The 23,728-nt window shown below is 35.8% G+C and overlaps 1 protein-coding gene across 1 annotated transcript in view; it reads left to right on the top strand.

Annotated features, from left to right (window-relative positions):
• The window catches only part of LOC149773779 (deubiquitinase OTUD6B-like), a 93,012-nt gene that overhangs the window by 18,390 nt on the left and 50,894 nt on the right, over nucleotides 1–23,728 (top strand). The window contains exons 2-5 of the mRNA XM_089946023.1: nucleotides 9,923–10,062; nucleotides 13,817–13,936; nucleotides 14,420–14,557; nucleotides 19,623–19,642. Coding sequence (XP_089802149.1) covers nucleotides 9,923–10,062; nucleotides 13,817–13,936; nucleotides 14,420–14,557; nucleotides 19,623–19,642 — 418 coding nt within the window. The remainder of the gene's footprint in view (nucleotides 1–9,922; nucleotides 10,063–13,816; nucleotides 13,937–14,419; nucleotides 14,558–19,622; nucleotides 19,643–23,728) is intronic.

Raw genomic sequence — 23,728 nt, 5'->3', positions numbered from 1 at the left:
ATATGGCTAATAGAAAGCAGAACCTAAATGTTATTTTATTGAAGATTTAGCTTTAAAAAAATTATGTAGGTCAGAAACATACAGGACAGTGCTATGTTGTGGAATTCGAGAGATGCTCTATGGTAAAGGTTATATTCTGAGTTCACTCATTTTTGTGAAAATACGAAGAAAACAATCTGTGAAGCAAATAATGTTTAACCAATGCCTAACTTTACATAGATAAATAATAAAACCTTATACACTGTACTTGCAATCCTAGCAATGGACTGTTGTAATGAAGCTATAATGTGAGTGGTTACATTAAGAAAACCCCTCTTTAAAAAAATAGATGTACTTGCATGTTGACTGTCAGTTCAGTTGGTAAAAAGGGTTTGGTTCATTCATATACACCACTCTCTCGATAACTCGTGCCCTGATAACTAGCAAATCCTTTATAACTCAGGGTCAGGAGTGGATCCCATTTTTAAATAAAAAAATACCCCCAAACTGATCCCTATTTTTGTAACTTTAAGAAAATCGCGATCAAAATTGGTAACGGAAACTTTGACATATCGCTCATTTTATCATCAAAAACAGTAGATAGGACCTGAAAATTTTAATCAATGTTGTGAAATAACAAATTTATAATGAAAAATTTTTTAAAAATTTTTCTTTCAAACAAAATTCTTAGTGCACTATAATTACCGATATTCAAGGAAATTTCGATCCATGAAAATGACACTTATGCCTAGTGGAGGAAGCACTTTAATAAATGCAAATTCAATATTTTTTTTATTAACTGAAATTTGTGTTCTAGTTCTATCTTTTAGTTCCTTTTAAGTGTAATCATCATAAGTGCAATGTGTCGTCTTGTAACTTAATGTAAAACATGTCATTCTACCATAACAGCTATGTCTGCGAGTTTCTCTGAGAACCTAATTAAGTGCCGACCGTGTTTTGATATCGGACTAGCAGAAGCATTTGCTGTATTGTTGCACTAAATAAATAGTAGGCCTCCTTTTCTATGATCACGTTAATTACATCTTTTGAATCAGAGGAATTGGAGGTAACAAAAATGTTAAAAGGCATATAAATCCTACATGCTTAAGAACCAGCGGCCCCAATCGTATGTCGGGTATCTCATTTCATTCGATCAATCGAACACTATTATAAATGTTATTATATATGTAATCATATTATACTACTTTAAATTAACCTGCTCAGTCATAACTGATTAAAGATAGCAAGGCAACCAAGCAAAATGAGTACTTCGTAAAATAAGAGCTTTGTTTCACAGAAATGGATAATTGTGGGAAAAATGAGTTTCACAGAATTCACGAATTTGCACATAGAGATATCCTCAAGGATGATAAGAAGTTTCACTGTTACTTGCAATGAAATCACAGCATCAATACCTTACTAATTGAACATTTAAAAAATTTCAATGTTGACAATGGTCTCACAAAATGTTATGATTTTTTGATAAAAAGGAACATTGTTTGGTAGTGTATCAACAGTTAGTTTGGTTTCCTGCTTGGAAAATCCTTTTTTTTTCTTCAGAAAATGCTACCCACAGCAGACCTGTAACAAGACTAATCAACAAAACAAAAAGCTGTGACATAATATGCAAATGTTTTTGGGAATCATGTTATCAATCTTTCAGATGTTGGAGATTTTTCACCAAAAAAAATCATTTATACAGAATAACGAACAACTTCATCGGAAAAAAGCGCTTTATTGACAGTTATTTTCAATGCGATTGTAAAATGAGGATTTAGTCATTCAGCAGCCCAGTCCCCCCCCCCATTACTTGTACAGAGATACACTCCGTCATCAGTACACTGTTTCAGCTCTACAACTGCTACAGTCCAGATTCACAGCTGCTACAGACTCCGGTCACTCGGAACACTCCAAACCTTAGACACTCCAGTCACAGACAGTAGACATTCCGGTCACAGACATAGACACTCTGGTCACAGACAGAGTCACGCCGGCCACAGGCAGTAGACATTCCAGACACCCCAGACATTAGACAGTAGACATTCCAGACACCCTGGACATTAGACAGTAGACATTCCAGACACCCTGGACATTAGACAGTAGACGTTCCGGACACCCCGGACATTAGACCCTCCGGACACTAGACATTAGACACTCCAATCACAGACACAGACATTCCGGTCACTCCAGACACAGACACTCTGGTCACAGACACTAGACCCTCCAGTCACAGATATTAGACCCTCCGGTCACAGACAGCTGAAAATATATCCAATACCGTGTACTATACATGACACAGGCATAATAACGTAATGACATGATACACGGCAAGTTATATAGATTACATTATCAGCACAATAATTACAAAATGACAGGTTCAAAAATAAACATAATCCTGCTCGATAAGAATCCTACTATATTAAACTATTCTTAAAAAAAGTGTAGCTTTACATTACTAATGTAAATCCCTTGCTAAGTCGAAAACAAGAATAGAAATATGTGCATTATACTGCGTAAACCAAAGCTACATAGCAAACGTACAAAAATAAACGTAGTAATACAGTAATTATAACTTATAGACTAGAAATTAATAAACTTACCTCTACAGCTGAAAATGTGCAAGTCCTTGAAGCAGACTGTTCACTGACAAGACTATTTCGTATTGTAAAGAAATGTACATACGGTGAGGTATTTATACACAGATAGTCTGTGCAATGTAGGCAATCGGTTTGTCCCATCGAGAGCACTTCGCACGTGCGGCATGGGATGAATTGAACTCACTATTTCAAAATATGACACAATATACATAAATCACCCTCGGGTATTGTTGTACACAAAAAACAAAACCCGAGTCCATGTATTCAATAAATAAAAGAGTTTAATTCTGTGACATCAACTGTCATTTTATAGTGAACTTTCACAAAGTGCTAACTTGCATTTACAATACTGTAATATAGTTTGCTCAGTTAAAAATTCATTACAGTGTATAGCTTCTTTTGTTTTCTTTGTAAGTCATCTTGCCAAACTACACTTCATGTGAATATGATAGTTTTTAAACATGAGCCAGGTGTGTTTATGATATAGATAGAACTCAGAAAATTTTCTGCTTGAAAATAAAGTATTGCTTAAAGCCAGTATTATATGCAAATATGCATACTGGGAAATAGAGGGCATAATTCAAAGAAGAGAATGAAAACAACACACACACATGCATGCATATATATATATATATATGTGTGTGTGTGTGTATGTGTATGTGTATATTATACATAATTATGTATATTTAGTTTGTATTGTTTGTTATTATTTTCTCCATGATTATATGTTATGGTTTATCTGTATTTTGTACTGAACCTTTGTCAAAACTCAAGTTAGTGGGGTACCCGGCCAGTGACATTTATTTTGCCAACAACGTGATAAAGATGCAATATTTCTTTATAAGTATAGATGAATATTCTGATCATTATTAATTGTACACATGTTTACTACACAGTCTGTAGTGGCCTTGAAATCCTCGAAAAGCCTTGAAAAATGAATTTGTCCCTCAAGGCCTTGAAACACCTTGAAAATTTAAAATTTTGTCTGGGTACCTTGAAAAGCCTTGATTTTCTTGAATTGATAAATATTTTTCGTTTTACAGATTTCAATTTAAAAAAAGAAAACTACATAAATATTACAAAAATAAACAAATCTCTTGCTACGTTTGTTCCAGATCGGAATTTCCACAACATGCCACTGAGCAGTTGTACGTTTTGAACTTCCGATTGTTCAATGTCTGGATGTAGTCGCAGATTAAATTTGGATCATTTGTACACTTCAAAATGGCTGGCTGCCGATTCCAACTTTGGTGGTTAGATGAAGAAAAATATAAATTTTGGATAATGTGATCCGTCTCAGACAGCTTTGAAAAATGCAAATTATGTCAGAAAGATGTTGATTTGCTTGCTATGGGAGAGAGTGTTTTACGATCTCATGCATCTGGAAAAGAAACAAGAAGCCATCAGCATGAAATCGTTTTTGATAAAAGAGGTATGTCTGAATTTTCATCTTATTCATGAAAGTAGTTCGAACCGTTTCTGTTTTGGGACTGAATGGAAATAGACAATAATTGTAATGAACAAGATAAATCTATAAATATAGAAATCAGCTAAGCAGAGAGAAATATTAATATATCTAAAATTAAATAGTTTATTATACCCATACACATTTTAACATAAAAAACAAAACAAATGTCTGTTGGGTTTTTTTATGGGTGGGTGGAGGTTTAAATAATGATGTCACTACACAGGCCCACATTAATTTAATTTTTTTTCTCATGAATTTAATATTCATAAGTGGGTTTCAGATGTGTTTTTGCAGGGTTTCATTTTAAAAATCTATATCATTATCATGATCTCCTTTTCATTGTTCAAATTATTGAAAGAGTTTTCTGTAAGGTCTTCCCCACAAAAAAAAACAATATTAGCAAGAGCTTTAATATTAACATTTTTAAACTTGTTTCAGAACAAACCACCATCTGCTGAGGCTGAAATTCAGAACTTACACTTAACATCTTCATCCCCTTCTCCAATGGTTTTGCCAGATTTTGTTTCAAATGAGGAAACATTAAAGGCAGAAATAACGTGGACTCTGCACACCATCAACTCGCACAACAGTTTTTCCCCAAATTCTGGAATCAGTCAGACATTCCAGCATATGTTTCCCGACAGCAAGATTGCAAAGCACTTTGGGCTTTCAAACAGGAAAACAAGCTATGTGACAGCAAGATTGCAAAGCACTGGGCTTTCAGACAGGAAAACAAGCTATGTTGACAGCAATATTGCAAAGCACTGGGCTTTCAGACAGGAAAACAAGCTATGTTGACAGCAAGATTGCAAAGCACTTTGGGCTTTCAGACAGGTAAACAAGCTATGTGACAGCAAGATTGCAAAGCACAGGGCTTTCAGACAGGAAAACAAGCTATGTTGACAGCAATATTGCAAAGCACTTTGGGCTTTCAGACAGGTAAACAAGCTATGTGACAGCAAGATTGCAAAGCACTGGGCTTTCAGACAGGAAAACAAGCTATGTTGACAGCAATATTGCAAAGCACTGGGCTTTCAGACAGGAAAACAAGCTATGTTGACAGCAGTGTTGACAGCAATATTGCAGAGCACTGGGCTTTCAGACAGGAAAACAAGCTATGTTGACAGCAAGATTGCAAAGCACTGGGCTTTCAGCAGGAAAACAAGCTATACTGCTGCTTTTGGGTTAGAACCTTACTTTTCATCATTGATGGAAGAAAAGGTGAAGCCAGATGATTTTGTCATTCTTTTTGGTGAAAGTATGAATAAATCACTTCAGAAGAAACAAATGGATTTTCACATTCATCACTGGGATCATGACATGGACAAAGACAATTTTTTACATCTAGATTCCTTGGTCATGCCTCTGCATCTGATATGATGAAAGCATTTGATGATTCCACACAGAGGCTAAACATAAGGAACATGATTCAGATCTCAATGGATGGGCCTAATGTCAATTGGTCTTTTCCTGAAAAAGTCGACCTTTCATTGGAAACTAACCACAGTATCCAGTTGTTGAATGCAGAAAGCCATGGACTTCACAAAGTCCATGGGGCTTGTAAGGCTATCATGGATACTACAGACTGGAAACTGGATACAATTTTGAAAGCATTTTACATATTGTTTCATGATACTCTTGCAAGACGAGACAGTTTTGTTAACGAGACAGGTACATCAACCTTTCCTTTGGAGTTTTGTAAACATAGATGGCTAGAAAATCTGAAAGTTGCACAGAGAATTCTGATTTGCTTGAACCTGTTAAAAGAAATGCAAATAGTGTGATGAAAGGATGTATATGATCCAAGCACAGAATCGTTTCGAATTGTAGAGGAAGCCATCAAATATATCTTTCTCCCAGCCAAGCTTGCATTTTTTATTAAACTATCAAAGCAAGTGGAACCTTTCTTGACAGAATATCAAACAGACACACTAATGCTTCCCTTTGCTCATAAAGATTTGAATGCATTTGCATTCAGCCTCTTGAAACAATGCTGCAAGCCAGAAAAAGTGGAAGCTATCAAGTCAACAAAGGATGTGTTGGCATTTGTAGTGAATGATTCCGCAAACCATGTCATCAGTCATAAAGTAGATTGACATAGGTTTTGTGCAGAAACAATTATTAATGAATTGAAAAGAGAAGAAAAAGAAACTGAGCTACAAATCCTTAAGTTTCGCAATGATTGTAAAGCAACATTGATATGTTTTACAGACAACTTTATTGCTAAGTCAGCACTGCAGTGTTCCCTTGTGAGAGACATGCCATGTCTCGATTCAGAATAATTATTGTGAGCAAAGCAGAATCAGAGGCAAAACTTGAAAGACTACTCACTGTGCTTGTCAAGAAGAGAAGATATATCATCACAAAGTGTGATTCTATCCTCAGAGAATTTTCTTCATTTGCTGATCAAGCTGTCAGCAGTGGGTCCCTGAGCTCATTTTCTAGGAAAACATAGACTTGATACATTCTTTTGTGACAGACTTGCACGTCAGAAAGAATATATTCATCTTAGACGAGCAGAGAAAAAACCTTGAGCAAGAGTTGCTGTTGTTGTAGGGTTTAATGCCATTTTTCAGCACACGATATGCTATACATGTACATGGCAGCCAGTATTAATGGTGGAGAAAGAACCCCAGAAAGAACCACCGACCCATGAGAAGCTACTGGCAAGCTTTCTCACATACCCACGTTAGCCGAATCTGAGACTCAAACCTACGCAGACAGGTGAGATGGCAGTGATCTGAACGGAGAGCGCTTTAGAGCACTCGGCCACTTGGGGCCCCCTTTAGCAAGAGAGAAGAGGACAGAAAAGATAAGCACTGGACGAGGAACTAAAAGAGCTAAAAGGAAGAAGGGTATGTACTGAATAAGACATTCAGGCAATGACAGCTGCTGTTGATGATTATGCCTTGAAAGCAGAGAACACATGAAAATTTCCTTCATCAACACATCAGATAGTTTGAAGAAAAGTGTGAAGGACAAAATCACTGAACTTGGACGCTTGAAAAACAGGTTGATGACAAGCTACAAGAATTAAAAAATTCACTATAAAGTATTGTGGACTTTGTAAACAGTGTAGTGTAGACATTGTAAAATAAACATTGTTCAGTGATTATACAGGTGCAGGAAGTGTTGTATAATGGGAATGATATAAGTGATCATACTCATGACTGTCTTAAAAAAAAAAATTGCAAGAAATAGTTCTTATATGAAGGATCTTAAGTATTAACTTATTTATTTTTCATTTCTGTATCATTTAAAATTAATGTAATAATGCACCTTGTAAACCATGATTTTGAACCTTGACAAAAAACGTGAAATTTCTGAAAGAAATATGCTACTAACCCTGACTACAGTTTGAGTTAAAGATACCATCTTGGTAATTACCAGCCATCTGCACCAGTCTTCTCATATCACGTGACCATTATGGGTCATTGCATGAACATTAGTCGCTGAAGAAGATATTGTGATATTGTCAAATATTTCAGACTCTGAAGATATGTATGCACTGAGTATAGGAAATTGCTAATGATCATACTTATTATTACTAGGTTATGGAAAGCAAAATGAACTTGAGTGTTTGTAGGTTACATATTCCCATGCTGCCATGCTTAATCTCACCACAATCCAAAATCTGTACCCTTATTAAATTTATCTTTTCTTGGCCTTTAAGTGTATATATGGGTATAAAAGTTTATATATATCACATAAAAGTCACTTGAAATAGACAAATAAAGTTTGATTCTTTGCATGTACATTATGGGTCATTGCACGTTCAGTGACTGTACATTAACCCTAACCCTAATTTTAACTTGCTTTGGTGTATCCATCCATCAGTCCATTAGTGATTAGACCAGTCACATAAGAGTCACTGGAAATAGACAAATAAAGTTTGCATTGTAAGACATTTTTCTATATATATATTCAGAAGACTTGATGATATTTAATTGAATTTAACTGAATTTTGACCTTTTTTCTATCCCCCGTTCACTGATTTAATTTGGTTGGGGGAGGTATAGTTACCATCATGTATAACTGTCTCTGTAAATATTTTCATTTCTGGAGCCAAAAAACTCAAACTGTTCATGGTATTAAGAAATACACGGTTGTAATGTCGCCCTCTTAGTAAGAGGGGTGGTTAATCGGATTTGGCTGGCATTATCTAGAGGATGACCTCCCTCGATATTATAGGTGTGAGTGAAAGAAGAATAGAATTTCAACAGAGAACTGGGCAAGAATACTGGGAAGAAATAAAGCAATATGAGCCCCCTTTTGACAAGAAAATAACAAATTTAATTAGAACAAATTAATAACGGCAATTCCAATTCAAGCTATATTATATCAATAGAATTTAACAGGAGTGTCCAATTAGGATTGATTTCATCATCATAACAAGAAGTCAAAAGAGCACAATGTCCAAGGCCGATTTGCATCACCTTCCTTTCCTTGACCATGTATCTACGTCTTCCTAGTTCATCGTCTCCTAAGCTCTATGCTTTGTCCCTTCATGGACTTCCTGGTCCTTTTATTCTGACCTCGGACGTCTGTCTTCAGACTGTCCTGTCTCTCTCCCAGAAAGCTGTTCATTATTGCTGTTCTCTTTCAGAACTTGTGTGTCTTAGCACTAAACCTGTCTTTCTTTTTACAAGACGGCCAACTGGTCCCTTTCTTGTTTAACGAGGAAAGCACTATTCTCTTTAGGCCTCCCCCGGCATCAAGACTCTCTTCCTCTTTCAGGAAATTTGAGACTAAAGAATTTTGACTAAGGTCATCACTTTAAAGTCTGATTGCTTCTAAAGTGTATGCCTTAATTTATTCTGCCCAATCGTAGGAAGTGGTCCCTGATTTTTCCCAAAGAAATAATTCCTTTCATCAGATTTAGCCAGCTCAGAATCTGTGAACGACGGTGCATAACAATTTCCATTTGAAAAAATGATAAGTTGACATAGGTTCCTACCAAGTGGTTAGGGTTCATAGCTCAAATGTTTACTTTCTAAGGACCGTGTTAAGATAGCCCAGTCAATTTCACTGAGTTGGAATGCTGCCCTTTTGAAGTTTACACTAACATGGTGGGATGAAGAAAGGTCGACGTGACCCTTCACAGAGAGTTTTTTGGCTCGAATGCGAAAAAATTTTAATGCTCAATGCATTCAACATCAAAGTTCACTGCAATTCAAAAGTCGACACTTCACAATGGTACACATCTTGAGCAAGTTGGGTAAAAGAGCTTTTTGATACTTAGAATTTTCTGCATTAAGTATTTTTTGTGTTACCATAGGAACAAAATGCACCAATCATAGTATATATATAGTCCATACTGGCATAAGTAGGGGGCCAAGGAAATATGTAATTTTTAGATGACTCTTAAAAAGCATTAAACTTTAGACTTTGTTATTTCATTGTTGTTGGCAAGCTTATATGGAGATTTTCCACACATGGAATATTAATTGGCATGTTGCATGTTTACATGTAGATGACCTGAGATTTGGTAGATATTTAAGTAGAGACTACTTTTATTAATATTTTAATTCTTTCAGACTGACTTTTTTGATGATTACTTACTTATGCAATTGTCTTTTTTGATTTTTCCTTTTTTTCCATATACCTTCCATTATTGCTTTGAAGAGTCAGGTCCATTTTCCATGATCTGCCTTAACATAATGTGCCAGCATGTCCGGGTCTGTGTTTGTTTGTCCTACTGATTACTCCTGACAAACTGCATAGGCCCACATTATGTGATGACAGATCTGGGTTTGTGGAGTTTGAAGTTGGACTCGGTTTATAAGGAGGTATATACAGTAGGCATTTTTTGCTTCAGTTTTACAACATATATCTGTGAGGGTTGGATTGATATTTTTATTTTCCAAATTTGTTTCAGCTCAAACTCAGAAGCTCAAGCGCAGTGTACCAAAAGGAGACAAGAAGAAAAAGAAAGAAGTGACGGAGGAGATTGCTAAACTTGAGGCAGAACTTGACCAAAAGCAAGAGCAAGAACTAGCTGCATTCCAGCAAAAACAGGTTGAGAAACTTATAATTTACAGTAAATATCATTACAACATTCCCATTCAATCTTACATGGTTGATCTCATATTTGATATGTCTATGTTTCAGTATTGCACATCCATAATGGAACTGTTTTGATATTTTTACAGATATCCACATGAAACATTCTTAAATCTACAAAATCATGTTTATGAATTAATCCCAGTTTGTATTGAATTTGATCCACACTGTACAGGTAGAAACGTCTGGAAATCACAACAGAGAGTGTATGCCCAGCTGATCAGATTTGTGTTCACCTTCTTTTCCTATTGTCTAGGTATCTTACATACGCTATTTCTTTCTCTATAATTCCATCAGCAAGAACAGAAATTAATTACTGAAATTCCGACTTTCCCAAACTTATTTCCTCAAGACTTTATCTCTCAATTGACAGATCAAAGTCTTTTACCCTGGCTCTCTTCTAACATTTAGCACCATATTTATCACTGTTCTTCTCCTGGAGTGCACAATGCATCATGGGCTACAGTGTAGGCAGTGTTAAAGAGAGCTCTTGTTTTATTTTATTTTTCATTTATTCTCATCCAGTTTTAAACTGGCCTTTCCCAGTGGAGTGTTACCAACTCAAACTTGAATTTGTCACTTCCATTGACAAATACACTGGTTGAATATCAAACCCATGCCAGTTTGACACATCGTTTGTAATAGCTGCAAAACATCTTTCCTTCAGAGTCAATGAATCCAAGCAATGGATTATTTATCAACCCAATGCAGCACACCAGCCTGTTGTTCTTCACCATTTTTCTAACATAACTGGTGGTAGAGAACACCATTATAAAGACTGAAGACACAGTTCATGCTTGAGCATCAACTTTGCTATTTAGGCAGATTATCATGCCATTTGCTGCTAATTAATAAATGTATTGCTACTAATTTTTGTATCCAGATGATAAGAATGATCTTTCTCTTGATCCATGGAATAAATCATTTAGAACACTCACTTTTTAGTTTTTAATCCTTATCAAAACAGAACACCTGTGTTTTCAGTAGTTGTTGACCTTGGATTTGAACTGATCATGCATGCGTGTAAAGCAGCATCTCTCCATAGCAAGAGCAGCACATAGTACCCATCTCATGCATTCCCAGTGATATAGTCTTTGCTATATACAGACATGATTTTTCTCCATTTTAAAGCAGTTTTCTCTTGACTTGAATCAGATTTTTCTTGATATAGTACGGTTTTTTTTGTATCATCTCCATTCAGGTTTTTAAAAAACGGTCTGTCCAGTCCCATTCTGCAATGACCCTTGTAAAGTATTTGTTCCTTATATTAGTTAGCACAAGAGTCTGGTAAAGACTATTCTGATGGGTCAAAAGTTTAAATTCATCCAATGAATCTTCATGTATTGGAAACTGATAGCAATGGAAAGAAGAAGCATGCTTGCAAAAGTTTGTGTCCTGAGTTATTGAGAGAGACCATGACATAAAAAGTTTAGATAAAGGTTTAAAAAGTGTATGGAAATGGGAATGGCTGGAACGAAAAGGTGACAGAAATTTAGTTGGTCAGTTTATAAGAAAACTGAATGCCAGAGGACTGGCATTTTGTGACCTCTGCAAGAAAGATCTGAAGTACAGTAATCGTGGTTGGAAGAGTTTGGAACAGCACCTACAAAAGAAGCTCAGAAGGCATCTGAAAAAAGTGCAATTAAATACTATAAGAAGAAAGATTTCTTGCATGAGAGAACAGATGTAGCCTTCTGTCAGAATATGCCTACTACATGTCACCAATATAAGCACCAGCTTGAAATCAGAAAGGCTCTCGTTGAGAAGGAAAAGAAATGATTGCACATTGAGCCAAAAATGTCAGTGGTGACAATATGGACGGCTAAAGAAATCTTTGCCAAAGCCTCAAAAACAGCTCGACTGGCATATCAACAGGTTGTGTCCAGTGAAGAAAAAGTCAAGTGACTGTATGGGATTATTTGTATATAGTTAATGTGCTTGGGTGTTTATTTTACAGATTGGTTATGAAAAGAGAGAAGTATAATATGCTGAACAGTTTTGGTAGGTTTATTAGTTTTTCAGATGATTATTTTGTTTTGTATTATGATCATAAGTTCCAGGAGCAGTTTTTCATGATTGTAAAATGTGTTTTTGGTTGCGGGGGTGGGGAGGCTTTCGTCCCCTGGACACCCGGATCAGGGACACTGTCCCTCGAGAAACCACGGGGGAGGTCTCCCAACCCCCCTTAAAAAATGTCAGCTTTTTTTATGGAAGACCAAAATCATATCTGTATATATTAAGATGTATTGCTCTAGTCTGAGTTGCCCAGTGAGTGATGCTACTTTGTACACATGTATCAGCAATTTCATTGTCTATTAGTTGTGTAATATATGATATGTATTGCTGCCTCAGAGTGTGACCTTGGAGATATAGTTACCTCAGACTCAGTGGCATCCTTACATTTTATCACTGTACTTTTACATGAATTTTCCTTCTTTCTTATGATCATCCTTGTAAAAATAATTGAGTAAGCTCATTTTATCTAAAATGGAAAAGTTCACCTCATTTCACTGCTACTAAAATGATCATTTTATTGTTTAAACACAGATGGCTTCTTAATTAACATAATTAATTTGATTCAGATGCAAACACAAGGTTGTTAAAAACACTGCAGATTAGTTATGCTGGACTTCTTTTCTTTAAAGTGATTTGATTGACCGATAGGTTGGTCACTTAGCTTAAAATTCAGTAATCAAACTCATGCACCTTTTGACAGTTAACAATGACCACTTTTTAGTAGTATCACATGATGTGAATGAATAAATGAAATGAGGTTAGTTCATGCATTCAGAATGACCACAATATGAATGGCCAGATAAAGGTTTTAATTGGCCATTAATTTGGTCAGTTAGCTCAATGTGCAGTAGTAGAATTTGTGTACATGTTAGTTATCAATGACCACTTGTTTTGTAGTATCACAGGAAATGAATGAATAATTGAAGAGACATGTACTAAATATTATTTTGTATTGTCTGATCATTGCAACAAGTACTTTCTACCCAGATATGGATTCCAATGCTTACTTCATAAGGGGTAAATTAAACATAAATAAATTAATGAATGGTTATTTTTGCTGTAAGGAAACAAATAAAACTGCAAATTTAAAAAAAAATAAACTAGTAGATTAATGAAGTTTCATTTGTTATGTTTAAGATATATTATTGGTCAGTAAGCATCTTAGTGGTATGCATTTATGGATGAAAAGGGAAGTAATCATAACATGGAAAGAAAATACATTTATGGATGTATGTAAAGGAAATGCATTATCGGATGTTTGTAAAGGAAATGCATTTATGGATGAATGTAAAGGAAATGCATTTATGGATGTATGTAAAGGAAATGCATTTATGAAAGAATGTAAAGGAAATGCATTTATGGATGTATGTAAAGGAAATGCATTTTATGGATGTATGTAAAGGAAATGCATTTATGGATGTATGTAAAGGAAATGCATTTATGGATGTATGTAAAGGAAATGCATTTATGGATGTATGTAAAGGAAATGCATTTATGAAAGAATGTAAAGGAAATGCATTTATAGATGAATGTAGAGGAAATGCATTTTATGGATGTATGTAAAGGAAATGCATTTATATATGTAAAGGAAATGGAATTATGAATGAATGTAAAGGAAATGCATTTTGTGGATGGAAAGGATAGTAATCAAAACATGGAAAGAAAAATGCAGCAACAAATCTCTTTTATTAAGAAAACAGAATCTACTGTGAAGTCCCTGGAAAACTTGAAAACTGAAGATCCACCAGAAGAAGGAGAGGGTGATGTACAATTTGACAAAGTTAAGAAGCCAAGTAAAGCACAGAAGAGACGGGTAAACAAATGTATCATGTATACTTGTGTATTAATCAATATTTTTCATATAAGTTTAATTATACTTATATGGAGTCAACTTTCGATAAGCAAATTGCACTAAGTATTCTCAAATTCTGGCATTTTTACACCAGTAATGTTAGTGACAGGTGGTGAGAGTGTTTCAGAGAAATAAATATGGTATTCTTTTTAGATAAAGATCTAAATTTTAGCAAAATTATAATGACTAGTAGAATGAACTGTGTTAATTATAAAATTGAATTAATGCCTAATTTTAGAACGTATTTCATGTCAGAATATGCCTTAATGTATGAAAGGGTCATGCAGAGATTGCATTTTTGGCAAACATATACATGGGTTCAGCTTCTAGTCAACTTATATAGAAGTACATTTAGACATATTTTTATATTTGGACATAGTAAATTTTTAGACCAGTTTTGTCTTTCTTCTCACACTCATCAGTTCAAATTTCCTCTTTATAAAGGAGAAGAAAGCTGCCCAGGCAAAAGAAAGAGAGGAGAGGATAAGGGAACAGGAGGAGGAAAATGTCTTTTTGGCCAGAAATGTTGAGACAGAAAAAATCAAGAAGTTCCTTTCTGAGAGAGGCCTACAGATAAAAGAGGTAAATATGTACATATAAATAAGATCACTGTTTTAAGCTTTTTATGCAATTCTTTTAAAAGTTGAAGAGAAACTACTTAGCAGTTTCTGTTGCAGCTTGTACTCTTAATACATTTTCTCCTTTGAATACATTTTCCAATCACATTAATATTGGGAAGAAGCTTTGCTAATTCTTATATCCAGCAATTGCAGAAAGACAGTCACATAGACAAAGGAAAAAAATTCTTCCCAATCCTTCCATGACCTCCCTCTTTCGCCACTAGGCTGCTATGATTGTTTTCACAGCTTTTAGCTTTCACCTGATACTATATACATTGCATCTCATACTTCTCACATGACCTAAGTAATCTTGTGGACCATCTGTCATCAGTCAGTATAATACATGATACTGTATACATTGCACCTCATTCCTCTCACATGATCTAAGTAATCTTGTGGACAATCTATCATCAGAGTCAGTATAATACATGATACTGTATACATTGCACCTCATTCCTCTCACATGATCTAAGTTATCTTGTGGACAATCTATCAATCCATCATCAGAGTCAGTATAATACATGATACTGTATACATTGCATCTCATTCCTCTCACATGATCTAAGTAATCTTGTGGACAGTTTATCATCAGAGTCAGTATAATACATGATACTGTATACATTGCATCTCATTCCTCTCACATGATCTAAGTAATCTTGTGGACCATCTATCAATCCATCATCAGAGTCAGTATAATACATGATGCTGTATACATTGCATCTCATACTTCTCATATGGTCTAAATAATCTTGTGGACAATTTATCATCAGAGTCAGTATAATACATGATACTGTATACATTGCATCTCATTCCTCTCACATGATCTAAGTAATCTTGTGGACCATCTATCAATATATCATCAGAGTCATTAATAATACATGATACTGTATATATTGGATCTCATTCCTCTCACATGATCTAAGTAGTCTTGTGGACAATCTATCATCAGAGTCAGTATAATACATGATACTGTATATATTGCATCTCATTCCTCTCACATGATCTAAGTAATCTTGTGGACCATCTATCATCAGAGTCAGTATAATACATGATACTGTATACATTGCATCTCATTCCTCTCACATGATCTAAGTAATCTTGTGGACCATCTGTCAATATATCATCAGAGTCATTAATAATACATGATACTGTATATATTGTATCTCATTCCTCTCACATGATCTAAGTAATCTTGTGGACAATCTATCATCAGAGTCAGTATAATACATGATACTGTATATCTTGTATCTCATTCCTCTCACATGATCTAAGTAATCTTGTGGACCATCTATCAATCTATCATCAGAGACAGTATAATACATGATACTGTATACATTGCATTTCATACTTCTCACGTGATCAAAGCAATCTTGTGGACCATCTAACATCAGACTCAGTATAATATTGAACGTATTTACTCCATGTTGCAATCATGATTTTGTGAAATTTGTCGATATTGATGAAAATTTATCTCATTTGTGGACTTTTTTCTTCTTCTGACAATGTGCTTCAGCACAGTATTATTAATTTATGTTGTTGTTTTCATGCACATTGGTTAGGGTTAGGGTATTTATTTACTTTTTTAAAAACAAGTAATGATTATTTGTGCAAGTGAACACTTTTGAATTATTTCCCCAAAATTTCAGAACATTGATGAACCCTGTTGCTGAAATGTATAAATTGCTTAAGATATGAGGCGAATGAGGACACACAAGGAACCTGCCTGAGATGTACCAAATGTTCATCTTCAGGTACAGGCAGTATTTATTTATCATGGTCTGTGAAATTTGGGTCCTCTGTACAAGTCTAAAGAAACTGACTTTAGCATATTAAGTTCACATCCAAAAATGTTGTCACTAGCAAACTTAGTTGGGGACACTTTGATCGCCCCACCCCCATCAGAAGTGATGCATCCAGTGCCCACAGCAGCCATCATGTAACCAACAGATGTAAGAAAAGAAGGTTGCAGAGTTGCCACCTGCACATTCTCCCAAGCATTGTCTAGGTCACTCATGTGGCAACTAGTACAAGAGAAAACAGAATTAGTGACCCTGGGTGAATGTGAGTCCTTCAATCTTTTATTGATCCATAGAGGAATTGGGGCTAATGGAAGACTTCCTTTCCTTTTTTAGGCTGCCCAGTGTGCGCAAGTCCCCCATCAAGTCTGGGCTTGACCTTAGGGACTGTAACTCCATGTGCATGTGTGAATTCTTGGACATGGATGATCTGTTTTGCCATCAGCCCAGGCCACATAATCCTATCATAGCCATCCAGCCTGTCATATTCTACAATCTGTTGTTGTAGGGTTTACCGCCATTTTTCAGCACAAGATAGGCTATACATGGCAGCCAGTATTATTGGTGGAGGAAGAACCTGGGAAAACCCCGGAAAGAACCACTGACCCACAAGAAACTACTGGCAAGCTTTCTCATGTACCCACATTGGCTGAACCCGAGACTCAAACCCATGCAGACAGAGGTGAGATGGCAGTGGTCCTTAACGGTGAGCTCTTCAGACCACTTGGTCACTCAGGGCCCCTCCACAATCTGTGACCGGGTATCTGTCACTTTGGTGAGCCATGTTGTGTACCAGCTGGTGACACCTTGGTATACAGAGCTATTCAGTCATCTGGTCTGATGATCCATCTCTTTTACTGCACAGACCAACAAGGTGGTTATTGTTCTGTCCATTCTTTCCAGATTTGGACCATCTGTCCAGCTGAGAGTAGAGTTCACTGCCCAGCCATTAGCCAGACCATCCATCCAGGCAATAGCCATACTGAGCAACCATCGTACATCCTTATCTCTGCCCTCTGGGATGTTTATTCTGATGTTGATGGAATGCTTGATTAGAACAACCTTCACAATGAACGTGGAGATGACTTGTTGTATTCCGATCCTATAATGGGGTATACGAAATAGTTTAAAAATGGCCATTGGATACAGTTGACAGAGTTATGCTGATTACTGCCCAGGCCCATTTGCTGCAAGTCAGCCCTATAAGGTTATGGCTTCCTTGGATTCAGAAGATGAAGACATCCCTCCTTCCTTCTTCAGCAGTGAAGTTTAAAGAAATCTGTGACCAACTGTCTGATAAAATATGGATCACAGGCAATTCCAAGGCTTTCTTTTTGGAAAGCCAGATACCCTGGTTTCATATTTGTCAATGTTCAGCACTTAATTACCATCCTTGAACAAAAACAGTGCAGCAGTCACTATGACCAACCCACTGTTTTTTAAGGTGAACAGAAATGTCTTGCATGGCACCTTGAAGTTAGTGCTTAACATGATGGGGCCCCGGGTGGCAGTGTGGTCTAAAGATTATTACGGATCATTGCCATTTCATCTCTGTCTGCGTGGGTTCGAGTTTCGGATTCAGCCAATGTGGGTATGGGAGAAAGCTTGCCAGTAGCATACTCTGAGATCTCAAGAGATCTGTTATACCATCAGGACCTCAAGAGATCTAGTATACCATCAAGATCTCAAGAGATCTGTTATACCATCAGGACCTCAAGAGATCTAGTATACCATCAGGACCTCAAGAGATCTAGTATGCCATCATGAAAATCTAAACTAATGAAATCAGAACTCTCTCTGCATGCCTTGCCTTAAAATGGAACATTGTGACCTGTGACATGATATATGCTGTTGGCTAGCATGAACAATCAGTCTTCACAAGCTAATATATGCATGACCTGGCAGAGACAAGGATTGAATCTGTTAAGTCATGTTGCTGCAGCCAGGACCATCACCAGACCAGTTTAAGTCAGCACAGCCTTACTACAGGCATAGAACAGTGCTTTTGCTGGATTTGGTCAGTGATTTTACCATGTATAAAAATGTAATTTGGTTACTTTTCTCTTATGTGGGTATTGTTGTTACAGTTTATTTTACTATCTGTTGTGCTTGCCTGATGCTAGGAGTGCACTTTAACTTTGTACTGGGTAGGATGCTTAGCATTGCCTATTACCAATTCTCCTTATGTAAATATAATCAGTGAATTTATTCAAGCAAACAGCAATTTTTTTTTGGTGAATTATGTTTCTCTGAGAATACTTGCCTGATTACAACACTATTAGTCACTGTCGTGCCTCCCCACAAATTTGACCATTCTCATGAAGGTATCGTTCAACCTAAAACTGGTAATCAATCATAGCCACCAAGTGATGGGTAGGGGAGGTAAATGGAAGGGATAAGTAGTTTTCTTCTTTGTATGGAATGTGAACAGGAAATACTTTCTGCAATTGTTGGAATTGAGATTTAGCAAAGCTTCTTCATAACATTAATGTGATCATGCAGGTATTCCCAAATTTACTAACAGATTTGCTATTTATAAAAATTGCATGAAACTGATTAAATTTTTTAAATATTTTATCTAACTGTCTGTATATCAAGACTGTCATATCACTCAGAGTAATAGGCTTTTCTGATTTTAATCCTGCACCATCTAAATCCTGATGAATTTGATGTTTGTTAATTATAAATATCCCTTCCAAAGTTTGCAGATGCAGGAGGGACCTGTTACATACTGTTTGGCCAATTTCCGATGTATCCATTAGCGACCCATCAGCAAATTGCATTTTTTCACAAAATGTTCACCCCTTCTCAAAAATAGATTAATCCATCATCCAAGCATGCATTTGGATGAAGCTGTCATGATCAGTGATGTGGAAATAGATATAGCATTCTTGACATTGCGATGTTGGAGGTTGGTTTGAAAAGTAAAATAAAATCATTTTCATCCCATTTTTAGCAATATTGTACTTTTATTTACTAGACTTGATAGAGGTACATGTTACAAAGGAAAAAACTAAACATGTTTTCAAAATACATGCAGTTATTTCAGTTATTTTTACTTTTTTATAAACAAAGTGATTGCTTGCAATTAAACAGATGCAATTTTAAAACAATACGTACATCAGTATAAGTTAAAATGACTTTCTGAAGTACATGTAGATCTAAATTGAACCAACTGAAATGTAATGTTAATGAATTTATTTTTGTACTTTTTATCTTGTATTTTTTCAGATCGCATCAGATGGTAACTGGTGAGTATGGTTTTGTTCTGTGTAACATCGACAAGGTGTAGACCATTCTACAGATGTGCTTGTGTAAAGTGTAATTTAGTGCATTTTGGTATGTCATTCTGGTGTCACTTGTACATCACTAATAAATCTTGCAGAATTTCACTTAGCATCACATGCACAAACTGCTTGTCCTCTTAATGGATTACATCACAGAAATGTTCGAAGGTGTCGAAGTGCATGTAATTGCTTAGCATCATTAAGAATGGGATACTGTACAACACAGCATAGCATGCTATAGCCTGACTTGACCAGACTACACAGAATGTAGTACCTCATTAAGAATGGGATACTGTACAACACAGCATAGCATGCTATAGCCTGACTTGACCAGACTACACATCATGTAGTACCTCATTAAGAATGGGATACTGTACAACACAGCATAGCATGCTATAGCCTGACTTGACCAGACTACACATCATGCAGTACCTCATTAAGAATGGGATACTGTACAACACAGCATAGCATGCTATAGCCTGGCTTAACCAGACTACACATCATGTAGTACCTCATTAAGAATGGGATACTGTACAACACAGCATAGCATGCTATAGCCTGACTTGACCAGACTACACATCATGTAGTACCTCATTAAGAATGGGATACTGTACAACACAGCATAGCATGCTATAGCCTGACTTGACCAGACTACACATCATGTAGTACCTCATTAAGAATGGGATACTGTACAACACAGCATAGCATGCTATAGCCTGGCTTAACCAGACTACACATCATGTAGTACCTCATTAAGAATGGGATACTGTACAACACAGCATAGCATGCTATAGCCTGACTTGACCAGACTACACATCATGTAGTACCTCATTAAGAATGGGATACTGTACAACACAGCATGGCATGCTATAGGGAGTTTCATGGTTAGTATCTCCCCTTGAAAACACCAGAGGGTGTATCGGTGCAACTCACTTCCGGATAGTTCAATCAATTAAGATGGCAGATGTAGATCAAGAAAATGTGACAGACTGCTCACATTATGCAAGCAGGATCGATATCTCACTATCTTAAAAAGAAATTCTATCAATATTTCATCAATTATTTTTACATCTTTAATTATTTTTTTCACTAACTTGTGTTGCTCTCAGCTTTCAAATAAATATTATCTGCCTATTTCAGAACTTCATTATCTTTCCATTACTACCTTATGCTCTAGTTTGTATTATGTGATTGTGCGAAAGTGTATCGCTTTGTAAAAATTTTGCAATTTATCTCACTTGTAGTATAATGAAAATATGTCTATTTTGTACAGCTTCAATCATAGCAGTTAATGGAGGTTGAACGACAATGAGAAAAAAACTCTGCCTTCTTAAGGTTCTTTTGTTATTGATTTAGACTGTTGCATTTCTATTAATGTTCATTAAATTTTTCATGAAATAACTTGAGTTTTTTAAAAATGCACAAATGTCAACCATGCTTGAATAGACAGGCACACTTACGAGTCTCCTTGATGATATTTTAATTTTATTTCCTTGAACGGTTGGAAATTTTAGAGTATACAGTTTGGAGAAATAGCGATGTTAGACACGCTATGCAAGTATAGGACATTTGTGGCTCTCACCTATCTGCCTGTCTGTCTGTATGTCTGTCTCCTTTCATCTGGTGAATGGGTATGTATATCCTCGAATGAATGTGTGTTCGCATACGTATATTACATAAACATACTTCTGGTTAAAAACGAGTATAAAATGATGCTAAGTTAGAATGAGTGACTGATAGATAAAGACAAGAAATATGAATATTTGTGAGTATCCATTTATTATTGACTTGTAGAGTATGTTCTTAAAAGCAGTCTCTTTTTTAAATCATACTGTTTGCAATTTTACATCCGGTCACATGGATCAATATTGATTTAAAAAGCGAACCAAAGTAATATGACGGAATCTATGAAATGATTGGATCTTTAAAACTTACATATTTGATGCACGGAAAGTTAAACAGAATTAAACTAATTTTAAGAAGGCTGTTCTAGATGAATTTGCTGGTGGCAATCAGAAATGTTGTCTACAGACCCCAGCAAATTTGAGAGTTATTACGTGTCAGCGTAAGCAAAGAAAAATCATTCTGAAATTTATTGCATGTACTGTCCGATACTTGATGTTTCAAAAGTCAATAAAAAATTAAAAAAAGAAGAAAGAAAAAAACGTTGTTGGGCATGTTAATTAATCTGAATATTATACGATATTTACACCCAAATATGAATAAATATTCCGTCTGCATTAATTACACTCATTTAGCGTCATGATAGCTAATGTAATTATTGCTTTGTTAAGTTCCTCTGAATACATTAAAATACTGTGATCCATTTTTTTAATAAAAATAAATAAATTTCTGGTTTAAAATATTCAGCATTACAAATCAGCTGACATATCAAATTTGTGTTATTATTTTCTTATCGAACTTGTGTTATATCTTTCTTAACTCGTGTTATAAACGAGCTATTAGCCTTGCGAAAGTAACTGAGAAAGAAGGATATATCAACATACGAAAAATGCAAATTGTTGAGATTATTTTCGTTAAAGTTATGTTGTATAACCAAAAATGTGCAATAAATGTTTTAAATCGGAGAGCAGAGTGAAATATTCCTACAAATGTATCTGACATTATTGATAATGAATCTATCTTATCAGGTATGGACAGTGTATTTAATTTAATTATTTGATATCATTTAAGTATGGAAAGTAAATATTATTTAATTATCTGATGTAATGTAAGTATGGATACTAAATCTAATTATCTGATTTACTGTCCATAATTATTCTCCTAGTATGAACAAAAGATGTTTGACATATATAATCGATTCATTGGTTTAACCATAATGATCTGTAGTACAGCTAAGATACCTTCCTTTGTTGACTATGTTTCGCTAACCAAGTGTAGAACGGTGAACTATCCGGAACTGGAAATTTTTTGTGGGCATGTGGATTGGAGCTAAGGGAGGTAATTTTAGGTGCTACGATTAGTAACTCCGTTGCAACCGTGAAACCCCTTATAGCCTGACTTGACCAGACTACACATCATGTAGTACCTTATTAAGAATGGGATACTGTACAACACAGTATAGCATGCTATAGCCTGACTTGACCAGACTACATAGCATGTAGTACCTCATTAAGAATGGGATACTGTACAACACAGCATAGCATGCTATAGTCTGACTTGACCAGACTACACATCATGTAGTACCTCATTAAGAATGGGATACGGTACAACACAGCATAGCATGTTATAGCCTGACTTGACCAGACTACACATCATGTAGTACCTAATTAAGAATGGGATACTGTACAACACAGCACAGCATGCTATAGCCTGACTTGACCAGACTACACAGCATGTAGTACCTCATTAAGAATGGGATACGGTACAACACAGCATAGCATGCTATAGCCTGACTTGACCAGACTACACATCATGTAGTACCTCATTAAGAATGAGAGACTGTACAACACAGCATAGTATGCTGTAGCCTGACTTGACCAGGCTACACAGTATAACAGAATGCAAATTACTCAAAGAATGTAGTAAGGTGTTAAAAGGCAACTATATGAGAGGACAGTGACAGATAGATTTGTATGGATTATCCTCATGAAATCAATCCTTTTTAATCTCCAGTTATCATCATGGTTTATTATAACTGCAGGATGTCATCATTGTTACTTCTGGATGCTTTATCTAATGTATGTTAGTAGAGGAAAGGATAAAAAATTACATGGCACACTTACCACTCAATAATTTGGGCTTTGAGTTTATTTACTGCACTGAAGTTACTTTCAACTTCACTGGGCCTAGATGTGGGATGACCTATTGTTCTGCCATCCATTGTACAATGCCTGTCCATCTTTTAGCACAATTTATTTTTCACAACTAAACTACTTGGAGGATTGCCATTAAACTTTACACACATATACATCATGTGATCTGTTTGGTCCCAGATGAACATTGTACTGCTCAGACAGCCAGTATGGCCTTGACAGCACATTGTACTGCTCAGACAGCCAGTATGGCCATGACAGCACATTGTACTGC

Source organism: Sinohyriopsis cumingii, unplaced genomic scaffold, assembly GCF_028554795.1.
Source record: "Sinohyriopsis cumingii isolate HCF-2022 unplaced genomic scaffold, ASM2855479v2 utg000573l, whole genome shotgun sequence".
NCBI lineage: Eukaryota > Metazoa > Mollusca > Bivalvia > Unionida > Unionidae > Sinohyriopsis > Sinohyriopsis cumingii.
Note: the sequence above shows the minus strand (reverse complement) of the source record. Positions and strands in the feature narration are given on the sequence as shown.